The 23,727-nt window shown below is 42.5% G+C and overlaps 2 protein-coding genes across 8 annotated transcripts in view; both read left to right on the plus strand.

Annotated features, from left to right (window-relative positions):
• The window catches only part of LOC310689957 (uncharacterized protein), a 621,685-nt gene that overhangs the window by 259,903 nt on the left and 338,055 nt on the right, over positions 1 to 23,727 (plus strand). The window lies entirely within an intron of this gene.
• The window catches only part of RARB (retinoic acid receptor beta), a 216,823-nt gene that overhangs the window by 130,793 nt on the left and 62,303 nt on the right, over positions 1 to 23,727 (plus strand). For all 4 annotated transcript variants that reach the window (XM_083468366.1, XM_083468367.1, XM_083468369.1 and 1 more), the window contains one exon: positions 12,891 to 13,039. In XM_083468366.1, the coding sequence (XP_083324492.1) occupies positions 12,891 to 13,039 (149 nt within the window). The remainder of the gene's footprint in view (positions 1 to 12,890; positions 13,040 to 23,727) is intronic.

Here is a 23,727-nt window from a genome sequence, read left to right on the forward strand (position 1 = left end):
CAAAAATTCTGATCAGGTCAGTAGCGTTCTAATTAGCGTGCAATCCTAAACCTGTGCTGCTTTTATGCTTGTGCCTGTTGCCTCTTCAGGTTTCCTTCCCGAACTTAGCATCCTAGCTATTACAGACTGCAGAAGAAACTGCACCGTGCAGCTTAATTGGAGCAGAAGGAGCAGGGATTTGCAGGGTAGGAAGGACTCAGCGAGGTTGTGGGTAGCCCTGACTTCTGCAAATCTGGAAAGCAAAACTGCATTATGCTTTCAGCTGTCATTGACATCAGATGAAAGCATAATGCAGTTTTTAAAAAGTATGGCAAGGGCAAAGAAAGAAAGAAAGAAAATTCTGCTGGGAAGCAGCATCCATGGGGAAGAAGGGCTACAGAACATCCCCGAAATGGCAGATATATTAACTTGGCAAGCGGAGTAACTGCTTTGGAAGCAGAGACCAAAACTGGGGCATATACCGTGTGAGTCCCACTCACAGGCTTCCTTGGATCTTTTTTTGTCAACAAAGATATTTAAAATAAGCAAGTCAGCTGAAATGCATTGCTAAAGAATGTGCAAGCCTTTAAATGCGGGAAGGTAAACAAATGTCCGGGTTTCGATGAGTTTGCATCCACATTTATTACAGGAAGCAGGCACACATCTCCAGCAGATCGGCATGTTGATAAGGCACTCCTCTTTATTTTCTGACTCAGAGAGGTTGGTGTGGACCAGCATTACAAAAAGATATACTCCTGTCACAGGGCCAGGGTCAATATTCACATTAACTCCAGTAGCTGCTGATACATGATTCCAATGGTTAATGTTACGCTGCTGCAATGGGAAAGTAGCAATGTCTAGATGAAAGGCATTGGGGAAGAGGATCGTACTCATACTCTTACAGCTGCCTAAGCTTTGCAGGAACAAATAGGGAATGGAGAATACGGCACTAACGTAATTTCAAAGGGGTGCCATGTCGATTGGAAAACGCAATGGCACACATTTTGAGAAAGAAGCTCTCGTTTAAAAGTGTCATGTGCTGCAATTGCGCATAAGGAAACGGAGCAAGTTGCAATTGTCACCTCTTGGTGTACTGTCTATAGACGTCTGGGCCCTTTTAAACTTTCCCCCCCCAAATTAAATTAGGAAATTATTGGACTGTTTTAGAGGTTCCTTTTTCCCCATCCTGCAAACTTGTTGTTGTTTAGTCATTTCCAGTTCTTCGTGACGAAATAGACCAGAGCACATGTTGGTAGCTTCGAGAACACTGTCCAACCATCTTGTCCTCTGTCGTCCCCTTCTCCTTGTGCCCTCTATCTTTCCCAACATCAGGGTCTTTTCCAGGGAGTCTTCTCTTCTCATGAGGTGGCCAAAGTACTGGAACCTCAGCTTCAGGGTCTGTCCTTCCAGTGAGCACTCAGGGCTGATTTCCTTCAGAATGGATAGGTTTGATCTTCTTGCAGTCCATGGAACTCAAGAGTCTCCTCCAGCACCATAATTCAAAAGCATCAATTCTTTGGCGATCAGTCTCCTTTATGGTCCAGCTCTCACTTCCATACATCACTACTGGGAAAACCATAGCTTTAACTATACAGACCTTTGTCCTGCAAACTAGGTCGCAGCAACTGAGGCGACCAAACGCAAGCTCCTGAGGGGTACTCTCCACCCTGAAACTGAGGTTGCCCTGAAATCACATCTCTCCTTGCAGTTCATCTTGAAAGAAGCTAATCTATTCAAGCCAATAGGAGGCTTCTTTCAAACATAATTGTGGTGCAGGTGGATGTTTTCAGCCAGGAAAGTCACACCTGGGGATGGAAGGGGTTGGCTCAGTTGTCTCCACTATAAGGCTTTTTGCAAGCCTGGTTGTTGCAGGTGCTGGAGATTGCAGCCAGAGTGAGTATTAGCCATCCCCACCTCACCTGTACTCTTCAGGAAGTGCATTCACACACAACACTTTCTTCAAGCCTACTTGCTGGTAAAAAGGTGAGGAGAGTGTGTGTTATGTGTGGTTGCCAGGGTGTGTATAGCTGTTGTGCGAGTCTTGTTGTGCTTACGATCCTCAAAGGGTTGGTGATCCCAGTGTAGCAGCATTTATTGCAGAGTGTTTAAAAATGCCTGAGCGTTGTGATGTAGCATGAGAGAAAAATGTGTGTGTGTGTGTGTGTGTGTGTGTGCGCGCGAAATGTTAAACTGAAACAAACCCAATTGTTGGAGCCTGTTGTTAAGTATTTAATGATGTGTTTATGTTTGGTAATCTTGACAAGTACAGTACTTGGAAGCATATTGCAAGAACTCAGCATGCTATATAACAAATTCCAGAGGGATCGGCCATCTTAATCTGTGGCAGCAAAAACAACAGAGTCTTGTGACACTTTCAAGGCTAATAGTTTTACAGCACAATCCTATTCAGAAGTAAGTCTCTGTGCTATATTACATTGGTCTCAAGGATGGTGTTAACCCCCCCCCCCGATAAAATGAAGAAGAAAATTGGATGAGCTTAACCAAAGAAAAATCAATGTAGTATTTAATTTTCCAGAGCTGGTTTTACAACTACAGTGTAAGTTGCCATATTAGAAGTCAGACTACACACACACAGGCACACACTTTTTGGCTTTTGGCCCATCATATAAATATAGTATATAGAGCAATTAGCTGATTCTGATCTTCTTTTAAAAAAACCCACCCACACACACACAAACCTGTCTGGAGGAACCAAACTGCAGCTTAAATCGATCCGCAGAAAATTATGAGCCAAAATTAAAATGATGTGTTTCACAGAATAATAGTTTTAGAGACAAAGATGAGTGTAATAGCTGAAAAAGCATGAACCTATTACAGCTGACAAATGGGAGATAATGAAGGGGTGTGTCCTTCCAACATGCTGAGTTTTAATCGCCAGACGTAGTCTAATTGCCATCACAGATACTCTTCGGCTTAGCAATACAGAGCTCTCAGAACTTTAAATTGGGATGGGAAGGTAGTATAAATTAAGGAGCCGATATAAATTAAGAAGTTACATACAAAACGCTAACTGCTTTCTGATAGTTCAAGCTTTGTGCCTGTGCAGAAGCTACACCAGGGATGGTGGAAACTATGGCCCTACAGATACTACAACTCCCATCATCCCTGACCATTGGTTATGCTGACTGGGGCTGATGGGAGATGGAATTCAGTAGCTTCTGGCAGTTCAAAGGTTCTAGTCTACACGGTTGCAAGGCTTTTGGGGTGCATATCTTGGGTCATGCCACGCTCCAGAATGTCTTGTGCAAGCCTTGTACATTCGTACCTTGGTTGTCAAATGCCTTGGTACTTGGACGTTTTGGCTCCCAAACGCCACAAACCTGGAAGTGAGTGTTCCAATATGTGAACGTTTTTTGGAAGTCGGACGCGGCTTCTGCGGCTTCCGATTGAGTGCAGGAAGCTCTTGCAGCCAATCGGAAGCCGCGCCTTGGTTTTTGAACCGTTTCAGGAGTCGTACGGACTCCATAAATGGATTAAGCTCAACAGCCAAGGTACGGCTGTATAGTTCTTGCACATTTGCAAATACTTTATGCTGATATGCTAAGGATGGAGATAGAGGTTCCGGCTCTAGAATTCATTCGTACAGTATTTTTTGCTGAAGAAGAAATCTTTTCCAAAAAAGAGAAAAGCAATCAAAGCCTTTACCTGTCACGGCCGTTGTTTTGTCGTCACTGCTGGCTGCGATCTGCACCTGTTGTAGGTGGGTGGCAAGAATAGCAGGGAGTCACCATAAACCGGCAACAGGACTCAGCCAGAGCCCTTCTATGACCGGGTCAAACACACACTCCGTCCAGGGTCATGGCCAGGTTACCAAGTCAAGGCTGGCAATTCTCTGTGCTAATGTTTTGTTTCTCTATTCACCCCGCTTAAGTGGTTGCATTCCCAATGTCACCTTCCCTCCAGAACAGCAGCATAAAATTAGCAGAAATATGCAAAACATTTTATTTATTTTTGAAGCCACAGAAGGGGAAAATCATACGTTGCTTTGGAACCTGCGTTTATATTAGAGTTTTGAAGCGTGCATTTTTTAAAAAGTGCAATAAAATAAGTAAGCTCTGTGTTTCCGATGCATAGACTTTTCTTCTCCTCCTGGAAGATTATTAAAACAGATTTATTTTCTCTCTTTTTTTGCTCCAGACTAGACATGAAAATTAAATGATATTGGGTTTTTTTTCTGTTTGGAGCTTATAAATAACTTCTACAATGAAGCACACATACAAGCTGCACAGAATCTGGTTCTAATTACTTGTACTCTAGTTGAACTTTGGCGTTTCCTTTGACTTTCTGTCGAATGTATGTGAGCCGTGTGCTTTGCACTTCTGGAGTGAATTTGTGTGCGCGCACACCACACACCCAGATCCAGACTGACTCTTTATTTGGTGCCAGTAAAAATGAGGGTTAACAGAATGTTTTGACCAAATGCAACACTTTGCCATTCACCCTAATTAGCTGAAATTGCTCCATCCCACCAGGGACTCAGAGCTGAATGTTCCAACTTCCCTTGGGGCTATCCAGGAAATGCCATTTGCTTTACAACTTCTTATTCTTTTAAGGCTCAGCTGTCTGAAGAGACCACATTAAAACCCAGCATTTAATAATCCGCGTTTGTTGTAATATATATATATATAATGAAAGAGATTTCATAAATGCTTGCCCTGTTTTTAATCAGCCACAACATTAAAACCCTTCTATCTGTCAACAGGGTTTCACTAACAGTAAATTAGCTCTTGTAAAGTACACTTCACTTACTTAAAGATCTTATCTACAGCTTTAGCTAAACTTTATAAAAACAATCAAATGTGAAGACTTGTGACTTAAAGCTATTGTTTAAGGAATTCTTAAGTGGGTCTCAGGTGCCTCTTGGTGCGTTAAGGTTGTAGAGCGCAGCAGCAACATAAACTTAATTTACTCATTTTGAGGAAATCTGTTTCTAGAATTGTATTATTTCTTTAGCTGAATGTTGTTTGGCAACCTTGCTTCATCTGTGCGCACACCTAGAACTGCCTTCTTTTTTTCTTTCGGCTTTGTTCAGACTTGAACTTTGTTTCTGTACAAAGCACCGTTCTTTTGGATTTAAGCCTCTTACCCTGCAAGTAGGACCTGGTTTTACAATGTGTTAGTAATTGAATTCATTTGAACCAGTGTTGCAACGCCTTTAGATACTTATCAAATTTTTTTTACTGTGCAAAATGCTTTAATCATCTTTATTTCTTTTTCCTTCAGAGAAACGTTGTGAAGTAGGTAGGTCACGGTTCCCATTTTACAGGCAGGGAATTGGAATGGCAGCCTGTCAAACGAGTTAGACTTTATAGGGAAACCAGCCTCCTTTTAAAAAAAGTTTCTATTTATACTTTTCAAGTTTATACATTTTGTTAGTTTTACAATCAATTTAACATTTCAAAATTTGACTTCCTTCCTCCTCTTTCTGTGATTCCTTAAATTTATTTTTTTAATATCTTAATTTCTTAATATCTTAATATTTAATTTTCTCATTTAATTATCTAATTTAAATATATACTCTTGTGAAACTGCAGGTTATTTAAATAATCCTGCTAAAGTTTTTATCTGTTTGCAATTTATCTGCAAATATTCAATAAACCATTTCCATTCTTTTATAAAAAGTTTGTTATCTTGATTTCTTATTCTTCTGGTAAGTTTCGCCATTTCTGCATATTCCATAAGTTTTTGTATCCACTCTTCCTTTGCTGGCACTTCTGCTTCTTTCCACTTTGGGGCAAGTAGCATTCTTGCTGCTGTAGTAACATACATAAATAACTTTCTGTACAATTTAGGTAGTTTTGTCCCTATAATTCCCAAAATAAAAGCTTCTGGGTTTTTTTAAATAAAAGTTATTTTGAACATCCTTTTCAATTCATTGTATTGCATTTCCCATTTTACAGGCAGGGAACTGGACTCTATAGGGAAACCAGCCTCCTGGTCCTCCATTACTGCACATAGGTGTACTGGGATGCTCAGCAAAGACATTTTGCCGCCTGAGGCGGACAAGAGGATTGCCTCCCTCCATTCCATGTATATAAATTGAATGGGCTGGCCATTGACTCTTACTAAAGCACTTGCCCTGGAAGGCAGCAGGCTAACCTAGAGGCATGCAGCAGACCATGTGCAACACACAACTCTCCGACAGAGAGGAATGGGGCTCGGGAAGAAAGCTGTCACTCATCCTGAAGCAATTGCCTCACACTGCCTAACGGTAGGGATGGTCTTTTACTCAGCACCAGCCCTTTTATTCTCCTCTTAGCAATGGCTGTTCATGCAGTAATTCACTGGTGGACTACCAACTTCCACCACTCAATGGGGAAAGGGAGACCCAGCCCCCTTGTCATAGGTCCCACATGGGTAGGCAAACGAAGGCCCAGGGGCCGGATCTGGTCCAATTGCCTTCTAAATCTGGCCCACGGACGGTCTGGAAATCAGTGTGTTTTTACATGCGGAGAAGAAGAGAAGAGTTTGGATTTGATATCCTGCTGTATCACTACCCTGAGGAGTCTCAAAGCAATCTCCTTCCCCCCACAACAAACAAACTGTGAGGTGAGTGAGACTGAGAGACTTCAGAGAAGTGTGACTAGCCCAGGGTCACCCAGCACTGCATTTGAAGGAGCAGGGAAGCGAACCCGGTTCACCAGATTACGAGTCCACCGCTCTTAACCACTACACCATGTGTCCTTTTATTTAAAATGCATCTCTGGGTTATTTGTGGGGCATAGGAATTCGTTCATTTCCACCCCCCAAGAAAAAAAATATAGTCAGGTCCCCCACAAGGTCTGAGGGACAGTGGACCAGCCCCCTGCTGAAAAAGTTTGCTGAACCCTGTCAGAGGACATCACTTGACAGTTGCAGAGGCACCAGGGCTGCTGCTTTAGCACAACTACCGAGTTGAGAGGAGCACCCCACATCAGCTACTAATGTTGCTGAATGTACATTACAGTGCGGAGTAGTTCTTAAAGTTTCAGACTAGGACCTGAGAGACTAGGGTTCAAATTCCCACTTGACCATGAAGCTCACTTGGTGACTTGGGCCAGTCACTGCCTCTCATCCTAACCTTCCCTCACAAGGTTGTGGTGGGATTAATTGAAGAGGGTGGGGAGAATCATGTACTCTTTGAGCTCCTTGGAGAAAAAGGTGGGATGTAAATGTGATAAATGAATGAATGGACACTGTCCACTAAGGGTGTCGGATCCTGTTTCTGAATGCCACTGAATGGGGAAGCAGAAGATGGTAGTCCACTTTGCAAACTGCTGCATGCCTCTAAGAATTAACGTGCAAAGTTAAGAGAGAGAGAGAACCCTAAAATGTAACAATTATTTGCCACATCCTGCACCCATTTGCTTACTTGACTGCTCAAAGCTCCATCTTGCCCACCATTACCTACTTGTTTCTGCTTGATAGGCACGGGCAAAAACTCATCATCTGCCTAGATGTTGACCCCATAGAGAAAGCTGGGTTACTTCGCTGAGTAATACACCCAGATCGTTGCTGCCCTTCCTGTGAGGTCAGGCTGCAAAGCAGTATTTGCAGTCCATTCATAAGAAATCCATTGCAGAGCCAGGAATATTCCAGGCCCCTCTGGTTCAATAACTCTGGAGATAAGTGATGTGGATTTCTATTGGCAGCTGAAAATTTCTGGTTGTATAAATACTTCGCTGCGATGGATAGAACTCAGTAGCAGTTAATTATTTCCTGTGTAAAACCAATACTTGGATTACTGTTTTAGAGCTTTTAGATAGACATTTCCCCAGATTTATCAGCTTCAAGACTATTTTGCCAGAGAGCTCAGTGGTAGCTTTTTCTGCGTGTAGTTGGCTCTGAATTGTGCATCTGCAAAGCTGTCTTGATATCTTGAGTAACCCAAATTCCAATAGGTCGATTAGCATCAGCCTGAATTTTGTTCACGCATAGTCAGCAGTTTGACTACTGTGGGTGGTGGATGTTGGTCTTATTGTTTGCTCTGGGACCATAAAAAACAGGGAGCACAGTTGTTTTTATGTATCCCAACTACCTCAAAGCCTAAAAACATCATTGTAGCCTGATAGAGCTAAATGTTTTAAGTTTTATGACAGGAATTTTATCCTCTCCTAGACTATTTGGGAACTGCATGCTTGGAATAAGGAGAGCAGATTGTTTGAGACCTCTCAAGGGCATTTGATGAACCTAATTTTAATTTAAAAGGACTAATAGATTATTGATTTAAGCAGCAAGACTGTGCACCAATTGATTCCCAGAGCACTGTATGCCTATTCTGAATAGCAACAAAAATTATCATTGAGAAAATTGTGCTTCTGCCTTCCTTTAGAAAAGCTTGATCTGTACATGTTTGTTTTGAACTGGCTGGTTGGCACACACTTTTCTGTGTCCCACTTGGGAATCCTTACAGAAATTAAGCAACCTGTCCCTCTGGGCTACACTATCAGTGTGGAAAGAGTATTGCAGTTGTCTGGTCCCGGGGACATCTCCTCTGACTCCACTCTTAGATAATCTTTTGATTTCTGTCATAGTAATAAATACCTTCAATTTAAAGATCTGTGATCCATGGGCTTCTTCAGAATCTCAGGGCACCCCATTTCAGAAATTGTTTTGAAGGAAAATGTGACGGCCCAATTTGAACTAGTTCCAGGTCCTCCAAATTAATTTCTTCACAGATAGATTCACTGGCAAAGCAGAAGGAAGGACTTCACTTGCTGACGGTATTTAAGGCTTCCTGCACTTGTCCTAACCAATACTTGAAGCGGTTGCTTCTGAGCATGGGCTTAGCCAGGATTTTTGATTGGGGGGGAGGCCTTTTGTTGGGGGAGCAGAACCTCAGTTTGCTATGTATTTTTGTCGATTTAGGGGGGGAGCTTCCCCTCTGCCCCCCCTGGCTGCATCCATTCTTCTTGAGATTTACAAATTGCTTATTGATGTGTCCATGTGTGACTTAAAGAGCCTCAAAGATACATGGAAGGGGGGATTTAGGAATTCAGATGGATAACCATGCCTGGGAAAACCTGTGGCCTTAATCCTTATTTATAACCACCTCGGATAAGATTTAGGAAGGAGGGCTCAAAAGTCTCTTGTGTTGGCACAAGACCCCAAGAGATGATCTCAAATCCACAAGTCCGCCTCATCTCCATGGTGGAGGGTGTGTGTGTTTGTAAAGGGATTTTCTTACATAGGTGGTGGGGGTGCCCTAAACTCTTTTGTGACTGGGCAATTAAGGAGATAATCCATTACCTGCCAAACATTGACTTTAGACTAGGAAAACCACCTCCAGTCTGCTTTTGGTGCATGAAGAATGAATCTCCTTATTACTGGCAGCAGCTAGAATTGAGATCTCTAGGTGCTGGAAATCAAGAAAGAAACCATCGAAGGCGGGGTTAGCTGAATGGGGTATGAGCATCTTACACAGCACCATAAAGTGGCAGAGGGTAAATCAGAATGGGACCAATTCAAAAATACTTGGGTTTCTACTTCTTAGTTTTATTCTGGCATATCCACCAACATCAACCTGTGTGTGGAGATGTTTTGTACTTACCGACTGAACTTTGTAACTGTTATACAGTTGTACTGTTTGTTGAAGTTTTGTTTTTTTTTTTTAAAAAAAAGAAATAAAAGCTGTAATAAAAGAACTCCCTGACATTCTGGAATTCTAATCAACAGCAGCCAATGATGAAACGTGGGGTCAATGAAAAGACAGAATTTAAGAAATGTGGCCGATAGATTATACTGCAAATCTGAATCGGTATTTGTTTTTCAATAGAAGAATGTCCCATGAGGCCAATACTTGAGTCTCTGTAGAGGTTTTGCTCTTGTCTTTTTGCTACATAAAAAGCTTTGCCATTTCTCTGAATCATCAAACAAACCTAGCTATTTTGCCTAAGGTTGGGTTTTTTTATGCTTAAGGTTTACATCTATTTATGCTTAATTCAGTTTCTAGTGCGAATATAAAACACGTCGCAGCTAGAAGGCAAGTTGAGTTTTGTCTTCCACACTTAAATCATTCTCTTTTGGCAAAATAACTCCAGAGAGCCTCAGCACTGCCTTTTAGTGTCAAAATGCCCCAAGAAACAGCAAAATAAGAACATATATTGCATATCCACAGGGAATTGAAAAAATTATGGATTTTAGGCACCAAAATCCTAAATATGTGTATAGTTTTATGGTGCCCCTATAATATTACTGGCAGGGTCATATAGTTTTCTGTGACATTTTTTATGGTTGGTGCAGATGTTGGTACTTTGCATCATGAGAACGTATGCCATTCTTCAGCATGTTGTAGGAATGGAGTGCATTGATGTTTACATTCTGGAAAACATTTTACCTAATTGTGAAGATAATACTTTGGTTTTCGGGAAGCAGGACCAAGACCCAATCTACACAGACATACACGGTGGACAGGAAGAGACCAGTGATATCTTCCCAGACCAAGAGATAGCCTAAATATTGCTTTCCATATGGTTTGCTCCACAGCTCCCATAAGCACTGATGGTTGACCATGCTGGATGGAGCTAGTGGGAGTTATAGAAGGCACCACTTTGGCAATTTCTGTCTTAAAAGACAATACCATGTTGTAGGTGGGTGCAGAATAAAATGAGTCAATGCCTTTCCTGCTCATAGAAAAGAAGATTAAATAATCCAGTCTAGTCTTCCCATCCTTCATTTCTAAGTTTGGGAGGTGTTCTTTGTGTGTTCAGAGGATTGTTCAAATGTGCAACTCTTCCCAACTTCCACTGTGGTTTTAAGTGGTGCAGCCCAGAAAAACAGTATATAATACATTACAGTGGTACCTCGGTTTTCGAACGTCTCCATTGATGAACATTTCGGTTTTCGAATGCCATAAACCCGGAAGTAAATGCTTCAGTTTTCGAACACGCCTCAGAAGTCGAACATGCCACGCGGCTTCCGCTGAGTGCAAGATCCTGAGGCCTAGCTGTCAGCTATTGAGTTTTCAGTTTTCGAACATTTCGGAACTCGAATGGTCTTCCGGAATGGATTACATTCAAAAACTGAGGTACCACTGTAGTTCTAAATACATGAGAACCAGAGATACACTTCTTTCATAATACCATCAGCATTGTTTCAAATTTGATACTGTTTGTTCATTTGCCATGAAACAAGTGCATCCCTTTTATCTGTATTGACCTGAGATGAGTGGGCAGGTTTTACATGACAGGATTACAAGGTATTGGGGCTCTGTGAATATTTCGCTATTACTGTGTTTATTAGTTGTGCATAGTTCTCTTGGTTTCTGCTGGCTCTAGCCCACGGTAGCTTTGGCTCATTTAGCCAAAGGTTTGCGTGATCTGCTCCAGAGATGGGGAACCTGTGGCCCTCCAGATGTTGTTAAACTCCAACTCCTATCATCCCTAACCACCAGTCACACTGATGGGTGTTGGAATCCAACAACATCTAGAAGGCCACAGGCTCCCTACCTCTGTTCTAGTCCATTTGCTGCTGGAGTGCTTAAAATAACATATATTAATTTATTTTCAAGTAACCATGATGATGATGATATATTTCATTTATACCCCGCCTATATCGCTGGGTTGCCCAAGCCACTCTGGGCGGCTTGTAAGACATAAAGTCATAATAAAACATCAAACATTAATAGTAACAATCCTTATCCAATATAGAAGTCACAATAACTTTAAAATAAACAACTTATATCAAACAAAGCAACATTCAACAACCCATCAGAATCTAATAGCAAACAGTAAAATTAAACATCAGCAAATAATTAAACAGGTTCAGCAACAATAAAGAAATACCAATCTATAATCAATAAAAGTAACAGCAAACCACAATGCATAAAATGCCACAAAACATACAGAACCCTGTAAAAGGATCACACTGAGAAACAAAGAAGCACAACGTATAAAACAATAGTAATATTTCAATTCAGAGCTTACATATAGTTTCCAATTTAGTCAGCCTATAAAAAAAATAGAAAGAATTGTCTATGTTATGTTTTTTGATGTAGACTGTTGGCAACAACGGATTTAGGGCTGTGTGGGGCGGCAAAATTGTGAGGGGTTGCAAAATTGAAAAGGTCCATAATTCAAAAGATCCCTTTGGGGGTGCCAAATGTTGACCTTGCATAGGATGCCATATTATGAAAGATCACCAAAGCCCCAAGACTTTCCAGAGTAGACTTTGTATAGGAGGAAGATTCAAACCATATTTTTTTGTGGGGACACACACACACACACACACACACACACACACACACAGACAGGCACTCTTCATGGAAGGTGTCTTTAATGTCTTTTTTTGTATTCTAATTTGTCACGTTAATTTCTCAATTAATGCTCTAGACCATAAAGTGTTTAAGTTTTTGACTAAAACGTGGGTTGCATTTTATTATCCCCTTGTTTACTGATATTGTTTATGCATTCAGAATTTTTAATTGAATTAATGTGTTTTCAGTATTGATTTCAAAGTTCATTTGCAGCTTGGCTGTTGCATTTTTTAATCTGATATTTTGTTCACATTGATTGCCTTTTGAAATAATTATGTTAATTACAGTATGATGTTGTTAGCCACCTTGGCCTATTTCTGGGGGGACAAACAGGGTGCAAATAAATTAAATGAATGAAGCACTTGGTGGTTTTCGCAACACTCTACAAAGCAGGCGTGCAAAGCTCACCCCACAGGCAGCTCAGGGGATTTATTATGCTCTGTGCATGAATGCTTCCTGGAAGGACAGAGTGGGCACATTATTAGAGATGGTTTTGAATGTCTGGACTGGCCCAATGTAATTATCTGTCTTAAATGTTGCAGCTCCCAGAAAAAGTTACGTTTGAAATGGGAGATCTGCTGCGTGGATCAGCTGGTGGCATATGACAAAGCCAATAGCTGAATGCACTAAAAACGTCCTTCTCTCCTTTTCTTTGTAGCAATTGAAACTCAGAGCACCAGTTCTGAAGAACTTGTTCCCAGCCCGCCTTCCCCGCTTCCTCCTCCTCGTGTTTACAAACCCTGCTTCGTTTGTCAGGACAAATCTTCTGGATATCACTATGGCGTCAGTGCTTGTGAGGGATGTAAGGTGAGTCTCCAGGCTTCCCTGGTAAACTTTGCTGGTAAAATGGGTTGAACAGGTTGGGGGCAAAACCTGGATCAAGTGGTCTTTTCCATCCATGGCCTCTGTTGTCCTGTCTGAGGGCTATTTCATTGTCCCCTTCCATTTCTTTTGTATCGTGAGCAAAACTTCAAAAGGGCTTATCTTCCCCCATCATTTCGTTCACCCCAGCTCTCCTCTGTTTTCAACTTTTGCATCGTCCCTGAAGGCTTGGTACTTCCATGCTGCTTATTATGGATCACTTAGTTGAAGCCGTGCTGAATCGTTGCAGACCCAGGGTTGCCGTTATGTAAACTCACAGGCTCCTTTCAGTTGCTGCTGTTGTTGTTTATATAATTTGCGCTACGCATAGACCTTGACATGGCGCATCAATAAAAGCACAACTTCAAGCGTTGTGCCAGCAGGAGAAGAAACACTTAGATGCAATAATGGCAAACTCAGTGGCTCGACACAGCTAAAGTAAAATTCTGTTCTGAAGGCCACATATCACAGTGGAAGCTAAACATTAAACCTTCGTAGGAAACAATGTTTGCCTATTTGGTTTTCAAACTTGTTTAAGGATACCACGCTTTCATCTTTGGGTGTTGTCTGTAGGAAAACTGGGTTAACACTGCAGTCCTATATCAATCCCATTCAACTCCATGGGACTTCCTTTGGAGTAGACATGGATAGGATTGTGCTGTAAGGATCAGGTCTTCTAGCTAATGCTGCTGATTCCATATAGCAGCTGTGAGTGTTATATGGCATCAGAAGCATTAGCTAGAATATATTGCACGAGTGTGTCTGTCTGTGTGTGAATACGCATGAACCTTTTGAAGTTTCCATTGATTTGCTATTGTCCTTGATGCCCAGTTGGTCTGGGTTAAAAAGTCAATATCTTACTGTCTCTTCAATCAACAGGTAGTTGTAATCTCACAGAGATCACTTGGGTGTGGGTAGGTGTCTAGGTAAATATATTTGGACTGAAACAACCAATTTTTCATCAGTTTATGACACCTGATGTGTCCAACAGTACCATCCTATGCATTGTAAGCTTTGTTGAGTTAAGGAGAATTCACTTCCAACTAAATAGGCATAGGATAGCAGCCTGGAACATACAATCTTATAGCATCAAAAAATAGCATGTATTTTTTATCCTTTATCTTCCTGCCCACACATCCCAAATGCCTGCACCTACTGAACCTTGCAGAGATTCCTTTTACCTCTTGCCTGATGCATGTCCATTTTGCATAATTCTTCGTGTTCTTCTACCTATGATTTGCATCCATTTCTTGTTTTGCTCCTGCTTCGCCAACACTGTATGTAGATGGATAATTCTTGGAGCCTGCAGCTTGCTCTGCGCTTAGCGTATTCCTGCCATACCTCTTTCTTCCAAATTGAATTTTATCAAATCCTATGCTTCTGTGATGCTTTTGCAGACCGTGAGCTGTAGTAATCCCATCTCCAGTCAAGTAAACTCCCTTAAAAGCTGAAAATGCAGAGACTCTTTCTGGGTTTTGATTTCCGCAAGCAGTTCTATTACCTCCTTGGCAGCCTTGCTGTTTCATTGACATGCACCTGTAATCATTCTCAGGAGCTAGTCCAACGCCTGGCGAAGTCAATTGAAACACTCTCATTGACTTCAGATAAGGATATGAGCAGCTTCTTCCGCTTTATCACGACCCAAATACTCCATAGCTCAGGCTCTTCGCAAAAGCACTTGTCAGCAAATTGGTCTTCTCTCATCTTGATTAACTCAACCTCTTCTGTATCATTTTCCCCCACCCCGTCGCCCTGAGATCTTGTCGTAAGTCGCTTTGTCTTGCAGTAATCCCTCCGAACTGAGAATTTCCTTCTTTTGCTCCACCAAACACTTTTCCCTTTGGCCTTCCTTAACCCCATCTTCATCGACAATAATTCTTCTTCAGCTGTTCCCTACAGCCTATTCTCATCTGATTTTGTGCAACTCTATCTTCCGAGCATGGAATATTTTAAAACCTGCAATAAAACGCCATATGGTGTTAATGAGGCTGTGTGAATAATGGCTAGGAATCAATTGTATTATTTTTCAATCCCTGACATTAATATGCCCGCAGTTTACCAGGATGTATTGAAAATGTTGGACACCAGATTGCTTAAATATCCAAATTAGATCATTGGGAAGAAGTGAATTGGTGAGTTATTAGTACATCTTCAAGGTTAAAAACTGTCTTTTAAGTTAGGATTCCCAAGAGCACGGCAGATTTTTGAAAACTGCAACTTCATGTTCATTCCTAGGGAATCAGCAGAACTGTGCTTTCTTGTGGGCCCTGTTTATTTGCTATTTTTCTATTATGTTTATTTCCTGCCTTTCCTCCAAAGAGCTAAAGGTGGCACACATTATTCTCACAACAACCCTCTGGGGTAGATTAAACTGAAGAACAAGCACTTTCTCAAGGTCATTCCTCCCCAAATAGCTTAATGCCTGAGTCCAAATTTGAACCCTGGTCTCCCAGATGCTAGCCCAACACTCTATCCACTACCTCACCCATTATCAGGGTTGGTACAGAAGGTAATTTGTAAGAAGGGCTGAAGGAGTGTGCCTCTGAGAAAAGTCATTCGGAAAACAGGAAGTCAGACCAGGTCCAGCCAGCTCTCTAGGGTTTCAGACAGGAAGCTGTCACAGCCCTCACTGGAGATGCCAGAGATTGAACCTGGGGCATTCTGCATGCAAAGCAAATGCTCTACCACTGAGCTATGACTTTTGCATTTAGGTCCATTGTTTGCATATGCATGTAAGGTAAAAGGTAAAGGACCCCTGGATGGCTAAGTCCAGTCAAAGGCAACTATGGGGTTGTGGCACTCATCTTGCTTTCAGGCAGAGGGAGCCGCCGTTTGTCCACAGACAGCTTTCTGGGTCATGTGGCTAGCAGGACTAAACTACTTCTGGCGCAATGGGACACTGCGGTGGAAGCCAGAGCACACAGAGCAGCCGTTTACCTTCTCGCCACAGTGGTACCTATTTATCTACTTGCACTGGCAAGCTTTCAAACTGCTAGCTTGTCAGGAGCAGGGACAGAGCAACGGGAGCTCACACTGTCGTGGGGATTCGAACCACCAACCTTCTGATTGGCAGGCCCAAGAGGCTCAGTGGTTTAGACCACAGTGCCGTCCGTGTCCCTATATGCATGTAACATCGTTCATGAATCCCTACCATTCATGATCTGGGTGCTAATGCATGCAACCCAAGTTCTCCTGCTTGGCACACGCCAATAAATAATAAATAAATAAATAGCTGCCCATCCAACTAGGTTGCCCCAGCCACTCTGGGCGGCTCCTATTCTGTAAGCACAAGCATATCCATTTAGCGTTGGAAAGAATATTACCATATTCTAATATGCTAAGGAGATTGTGACTAAAGATTAGGAAGAACTTTCAGGTGGTTAGTGCCGTTCGACAGTGGAGTGAACTCGGCTGGAGGTGGTGAACTCTCCTTCCTTAGTGGTTTTTAGGCAGAGGTTGGACGGCCGTCTCATGGATGCTTCAGTAGAGATTCCTGTATTGCAGGGGGTTGGACTAAATGCCCTGTAGGATCCCTTCCAACTCTGTGATTCTGTGTCAAGCTAATATCCTAGATAGAGACAGCGTGTTCCAGGGGCTGTTTTATTCTGGTCCGCTTTTTGACCTTCAGCTTGTGGGGGGGGGGGATTAAAACGCTGGTCTCAGCAGTTGTAAGGCTCTTCCTGAAAGCCCCACTCTTTGCTACTGACTTTACTCTTCATTGTAGCAGCCTGCAAAAGACTGTGGCGGGGGTGGCTTTGGGTGTAGTGGGTCTGCTTTCCCAAATAATGCCAGCATTGTGCTGGTGAATAGGAGCAACCAATGCTCTGGCAGATTCAGCTGTCTGTTAGAGCCTTGTCTCTTGTTCTAAGCAGTTAGAAGGCGACATTCCTTTGGTCGCAACACACGGCCTGGATTTCTGGCACAAGCTGTGTATGTAGCAAAGTTGCCTAGAGCAATTTAAGACAAAAAAAGGAGGGAGAAAATTGCAGGAAGCACAAAGGATGCTCACATTTTTATAGTGGGAGCCGGCAAATTTGTTTTCACAGCAGAGGTGCCTCTCTGTCTCTTGTAGATGGTTAGGGGACAAAACGCCCATAAATTCAAAACACAGTTGTTTCCCACACCAGTGTCAATCTTAAACAAAAAAGCGGGATCCCCAATTAAATATTTTGTTAATGAAGCTTCACCTAGGACAGATGTCAAAAGCAACCATGTTGCCGCATTCTGAGCAAAAGGGCTGTGCAAATTTACGTGTCTGTCTGTGTTTGATGCCTCTCTATGCAGCCAAATAAGTACTTTTTTTTTTTTGTAAGTGTATACTATATGGAAATGATAGGAATTAAAAGTAATCAGAAGAGGACCGATTGGTTGGGTCACCTGATCATGCTGCAACCAGTCACTGTCAGGAAAAGCCCAGAAGAGTAAGGCTCAGAGCCTGGGGATTGGTGGTGTGACATTGAGGAGAGGTCAGAGGGACAAGCTTGGGAGAAGGTGCTGAAGGGATAACAGGGGTTAGTGAACAGGAGAAACCTGCGACAGGGAGCAGTTCAGAGGAGGAGGATCAAGAGATTGTTGAAGAATCCAGGGGGTCTCCCCCTCCTGCTGTGAGAAGCTCCTCTCCCCCTGGTCTTGAAGAACTTGCAAGATTTGGAGAGCAGGACACAGAGGTCAGAGGTGGGCAGACACAGCTTGAGATTGCTCAGAAAGCATCCAAGAGAGGAGGAGTCTTAGAAAGGGCTGAGGGCAGGACCTTCAGTCCTGGCAACTGCTCTATAGGGGCAGGACCTGATGGGAAGGTCTGCCTTATCTGTGAAGATGTTTTCCTAGAAGTCTAAAGTTTTGAACTCTAAACCAAATTCTGTCCCATCAGCTATCCCTTATCCATGCCAGGAAACTAAGAAAAATCAAAATTCTGAACTAGAATACCACCCAGTGTCCTTGTGACCGGTCATTTTGCCTCTGGCCACGGTTCCCTTCCAAGCCAACAAAATTGAATTCCATATTGGACTACTAAATATTCCAAGGGCATTCTCCCTGGCTTGAAATATGACCTCAGGCTTTCCGTTTGTAGGGAAGAGCCATCAGTTTCCATAAGCAGTCCTGACAGATTAGGAAAGGGTACAGCATAGAATGAGCATAATATTCTGTTGTTTGCCTTATCATTGCACATTTCCAATTGCTGGGCTTGTACGTCCTGATATCACTGTTTAAGAATAGCTTTCGCCCTACTTTGACAGCATTTGGCCTGGTATTTCAGGCTGAAGCATTCTGTTTACAAAGCTGCAAATAAATACTGCATGCTGTAATTCTTGGTGCAGTTTAAAGACAGTGGCAGGCTGTGTTGTGTTGTTGTTGTTTTATACCCTGCCCGTCTGGCTGGGTTTCCTCAGCCACTCTGGGTGGCTCCCAACAGAATATTAAAGACATGATAAAGCATCAAACATTAAAAACTTCCCTAAACAGGGCTGCTTTCAGATGCCTTCTAAAAGTCAGATAGTTGTTTATTTCCTTGACATCTGATGGGAGCGCGTTCCACAGGGCGGGCACCACTACCGAGAAGGCCCTCTGCCTGGTTCCCTGTAACCTCACTTGTCACAGGGAGGGAACTGCCAGAAATCATCATAGTGCTTTAAAATCATCAGACCTGACTTCGTCTTCCTTGTTTCTAGAAGCAGGTCTCATGGAGCAAATTTGCCATTTCTTTGAGAAAAGTTCTTTCATGTCAAGGCTGGTGATACCTTGAAAAGAAAAGGGAAAAATGAAGTTTATGACGTGGGTCTCGTGATGTCAGCTATAATTTACCCAGTCCTCTAAAGAAGAAGAAGAAGAAGAAGAAGAAGAAGAAGAAGAAGAAGAAGAAGAAGAAGAAGAAGTTCTATTTATACTCCGCCCTCCTCAGCCAAAACCGGGCCCAGGGCGGCTAACAACCAATAGTAAAAACATGTTGATTAAAATACAACATTAGAACATTAAAATGCAGCCTCATCACAGGAGGAGAAAAGAAAAAGAAAAAAGAAAGAGGGGGAGGGAATCAAATTGGCTCCAAGCCAAAGGCAAGGTGGAACAACTCTGTCTTACAGGCCATGCGGAAAGAAATCAGATCCTGCAGGGCCCTGGTCTCATGAGACAGAGCGTTCCATGAGGCCGGAGCCAGTGTTGAAAAGGCCCTAGCTCTGGTTGAGGCTAATCTGACTTCCTTAGGGCCCGGGACCTCTAGGGTGTTGCTATTTATGGACCTTAAGGTCCTCCGTGGGGCATACCAGGAAAGGCGGTCCCGTAGGTACCTGTGTTCCCACTTGCTCAGTTCTTCATGATTACTTACTGACCAGAGGTCTGTCATTTCATTTCTCTCTTTCTTACACATCTTTAAACAAATTCCCGTTCTCCTAAGAAAACCCTTGTTTGTTTAAATCAGGGAGAACATGGGTGTCTGCAAGAATTTCTCCAGAGAGGTGAGGATTTTTCCGGGGGTGGGTGGATGCAAAGTAAAAAAAAATTGACTTAATTTCTTCCCTAAATAGAAGGATCGTATCTGTACATTTTGTCTTATGATCAGGTTCTACAGATACTAGAAACTTTTCAGAAATCAATGTATTCCACGTTTCACTGTGGGCCCAGGAGCTCAAGATTTGCAAAGCAACATTCTTTGCAGCCATGTTTATTTTTTTCTTCTGATCATTAAAGATGGACTCCTTTGCCCCCTGAATCTAAATCATGTTGAGGCAGATGTACATTTATAGCTTACTTTCCCTGGCAGTGAAGAGGACCCTTAAAGTAGGAGTGGATGTCATTTGCTGTCATTTCCCACTGCCCGATTAGTTTAGAAAAAGCCATAGGCTGCAATTCTCAAGTCACTGTGATAGTGCAAGCCCCATTAGTTTTAATGGGGCTTGTGACAGAACAGCACTTTGAGGAGTGAGGCTGTTAACATAAATAGCTTCCCTCATGAACAGGCATGGCAAATTTGTTTGGGTTTGAAATCCATCTTAAATGGCCACAAATCTAAATGTGGGAAATGTATTTGGTAGCTTTCTACTGAATAAATGAGACTGAATTTACATTAGGGAGTAAGTGACCATCATTGTGTATGCATCAGCTCACACTAAAATTTCCGCCTTAAAAAAAATATAAGTACCAGAGAAGCGTAAGTGATAAAGCTGCTTTTGCTTCCATTTTCACACACTTGGATCCCATTCTACCTCCAGAGAAGTCTGAACACATGAGCCTCCTGTGTGGTCTCCCATTCTGGGACTACTGGGAAGACCCAAACCAGCAGAAGTAGAATTGCTTATAAGTGCCTTTAGACCAGGGTTCCCCAAACTTGGGTCTCCAGGTGTTTTTGGACTGCAGTTCCCATCATCCCTGACCACTGGTCCTGCTAGCTATGGATGATGGGAGTTGTAGTCTAGCACAGGCATAGGCAAACTCGGCCCTCCAGATGTTTTGGGACTACAACTCCCATGATCCCTAGCTAACAGGACCAGTGGTCAGGGATGATGGGAGTTGTAGTCCCAAAACATCTGGAGGGCCGAGTTTGCCTATGCCTGGTCTAGAAACAGCTGGAGGCCCAAGTTTGGGAAACCCTGCTTTAGACCATTTCCCCAGACTGCAGTCCTATGCACATTTACTTGAGTGAACTCGAGTCCGTACAATGGGACTTAAGAGTAAATATGCATCAGATAGCACTCTCAGTCCTTTATTCTAAGTAGTGAGAGAAGTAGCCGACATAGTGCTATGAGCAGCCAACATAGTGCCGTCCAACTATCTGTCTGGTTCTGCTGGTAGGTGGAGGCAACATCTGGAGGGAACACTCCACAAGGGAGGGTGTTCGAAAAAGAGTGAGAGGCTGCCAGCTCTGCAGGCAAGGGGTGACATAACTGGGCTCCCGAGTCCCACAGGGGTGCCTCAGAAAAAAATGTAGTTGTTCAAGGGAACTGTGGAGCCAAACAGGTTAAAAACCTCTGGCATAAAGTATTCAGACTAGGCTGTCAGAAAAATATACACGTCTCTGTGGACTACATACAAACTCAAAACATGGTAGAAAGAATTATGCCATATGAGGACAAAAACACGCATTATTTTTGTTACATACAGTAATGGGGAAAAGAATGTGCACTCCCTTTGAATTCAGCGGTTTTACATTTGAAGACGTAATAACAATCATCTGTTCCTTAGCAGATCTTAAAAAATAGGTAAATACAACCTCAGATGAACAACAGCACATGACATATTACACCATGTCATAATTTATTTAACAGAAATAAAGCCAAAATGGAGAAAATGTGTGGAAAACTAAATACACACTTACTGCTTCCATAGGAAATAAAGAGGGCAAGTAGCAGACTGGTGCTGCTAATCAAATGTGCTTGCTTAATTGATTATCAGTAAGTGTGCCAACCTCTATAAAAGCTGAAGTTTTAGCAGTTTGGCATTCAGGCGTGTTTTAACACAATGCCAACCAATTTTAAGTCTATCATTCTAAATGAGAAAGATTATTCAAAAGTGGAAAACATTTGAGACAGTTGCCAATCTTCCCAGGAGTGGACGTCTCAGCAAATTCATCCCAAGGTCAGACCGTGCAATGCTCAGAGAAATTGCAAAAAAAAAAACCAATAGTTACATCTCAGGCCCTAGAGGCTTCAGTTAGCATGTTAAATGTTAAAGTTCATGAAAATACAATTAGAAATGGACGGAATAAGTATGGTTTGTTTCAAAGGGTTGCCAGGAGAAAGCCTCACTAAAAAGAACATGGCGGCAGCACGGATTAGGTTTGCAAAGTTGCATCTGAACAAACCACAAGATTTCTGGAGCAGTATCCTTTGGAGAGACAAGACCAAAGTGGAGATGTTTGGCCATAATGCACAGCACCACATTTGGAGAAACCCAAACACAGCATATCAGCACAAGCACCTCATACCAACTGTCAAGCACGGTGGTGGAAGGGTGATGATTTGGGTTTGTTTTGAAGCTGCAGGACTTGGGAACCTGGCAGTCATTGCGTCAACCATGAACTCCTCTGTATACCAAAGTATTCTGCAGTCAAATGCGAGGCCGTCTGCCCCACAGCTGAAGTGTGGCTGAAATTGGGTCATGCAACAGGACAAGGATCCCAAGCGCACCAGCAAATCTATAACAGAATGGCTAAAAAAGAAAAGAATCAAGGTGTTGCAATGGCCCAGTCAAAGTCCAGACCTCAACACAGTTGAAATGCTGTGCAAGACCTTAAGAGAGCTGTGTGTAAACAAATGCCAGCAAACCTCAATGAACGGAAGTAACGTTGTAAAGAAGAGTGGGCCAAAATTCCTCCACAGTGATGTGAGAGATTGTCCTACAGAAAACGATTACTTCAAGTTATTGCTGCTAAAGGTGGTTCTACAAGCAATTGAATCATAAGGTACAGTGGTACTTCGGGTTACATACACTTCAGGTTACATACGCTTCAGGTTACAGACTCCGCTAACCCAGAAATAGTACCTCGGGTTAAGAACTTTGCTTCAGGATGAGAACAGATATTGTGCTCTGGCGGCGCGGCAGCAGCAGGAGGCCCCATTAGCTAAAGTGGTGCTTCAGGTTAAGAACAGTTTCAGGTTAAGAATGGACCTCCGGAACGAATTAAGTACTTAACCCGAGGTACCTCTGTACTTAGTTTCTGGCTTTTCCATTTTGGTTTTATTTCGGTTAAATAAATGATGACACGGTGTTATACGTCATGTGTTATTATTCATCTGAGGTTATATTTACATAATTTTAAGACCTGCTAAGGAACACATGTTTGTTTATTACATCTTCATATGTAAGACCACAGAATTCAAAGAGGGTTCACTTTCTTTTCCCCATGACCTGTTTGTTTGCACAAAATGCCAATGTGGATCAGGACTCCGGGATGGGAATGGCATGTAGGAGGATTTAACTCTTTAGCTCCCGCTGTAGTCCTGGTCTAGTTTGGGCTCCCCCACACTACAGAGGGCATTTTGGGGGTTTTTTTTGGGGGGGGAGCTTCAGTTGAAGTTTTCCCATCCCACGCAAATTGCCGGATTGGAGAGCCTGATGCAGATCAAACCCACAACAAAGGTCACAAAGTTAGGATCCCAATTCACGAGAGGCCCCTAGTATTGGAAGTTTGTGTAAAAATTCCCTATACGTTTGAAAGGCACAAATATGTAGGCAAAGTAACATGTAGTTTGGACCTGAGGTCCTTAAGACACATACAGCGAGGTGATTGTTTACACATGTAGCATACAGGAGCTCTTTAATTGTTTGATTACATTATTTTGAAGAAACCCTCTAACTTGCTTCTTTGCCTATTGATCTTGCATATATATCTCATTAGTTCCTTTACAATCGATGAGTGCTGCAGGCTCTGCAGCGTGCATGACCAGAACATAGAGTTTCCTTGGCTGGTAGTCTCTGTGTTGTGTGTGTAAATACTGACTGGTAAAAAGGCAAGCACTTTCTGTTGCAAATTAAAAGGGTTTTTGAGGAAGCTTCCTAAAAAACAGCAGCTAATGGGGTTGAGGCAGCTTCTTCATTAAATGGATCCCAGAAATGACCCAGTTTGCTGATTTGACTTCATAGTCTGTTTGTCGTCAGCCTGTAGGGCACAGTTTACTGAACCAATACAGAAAAACTGTTAT

The sequence above is a fragment of the Podarcis liolepis genome, assembly GCF_965112155.1.
Source record: "Podarcis liolepis genome assembly, chromosome: 12".
NCBI lineage: Eukaryota > Metazoa > Chordata > Lepidosauria > Squamata > Lacertidae > Podarcis > Podarcis liolepis.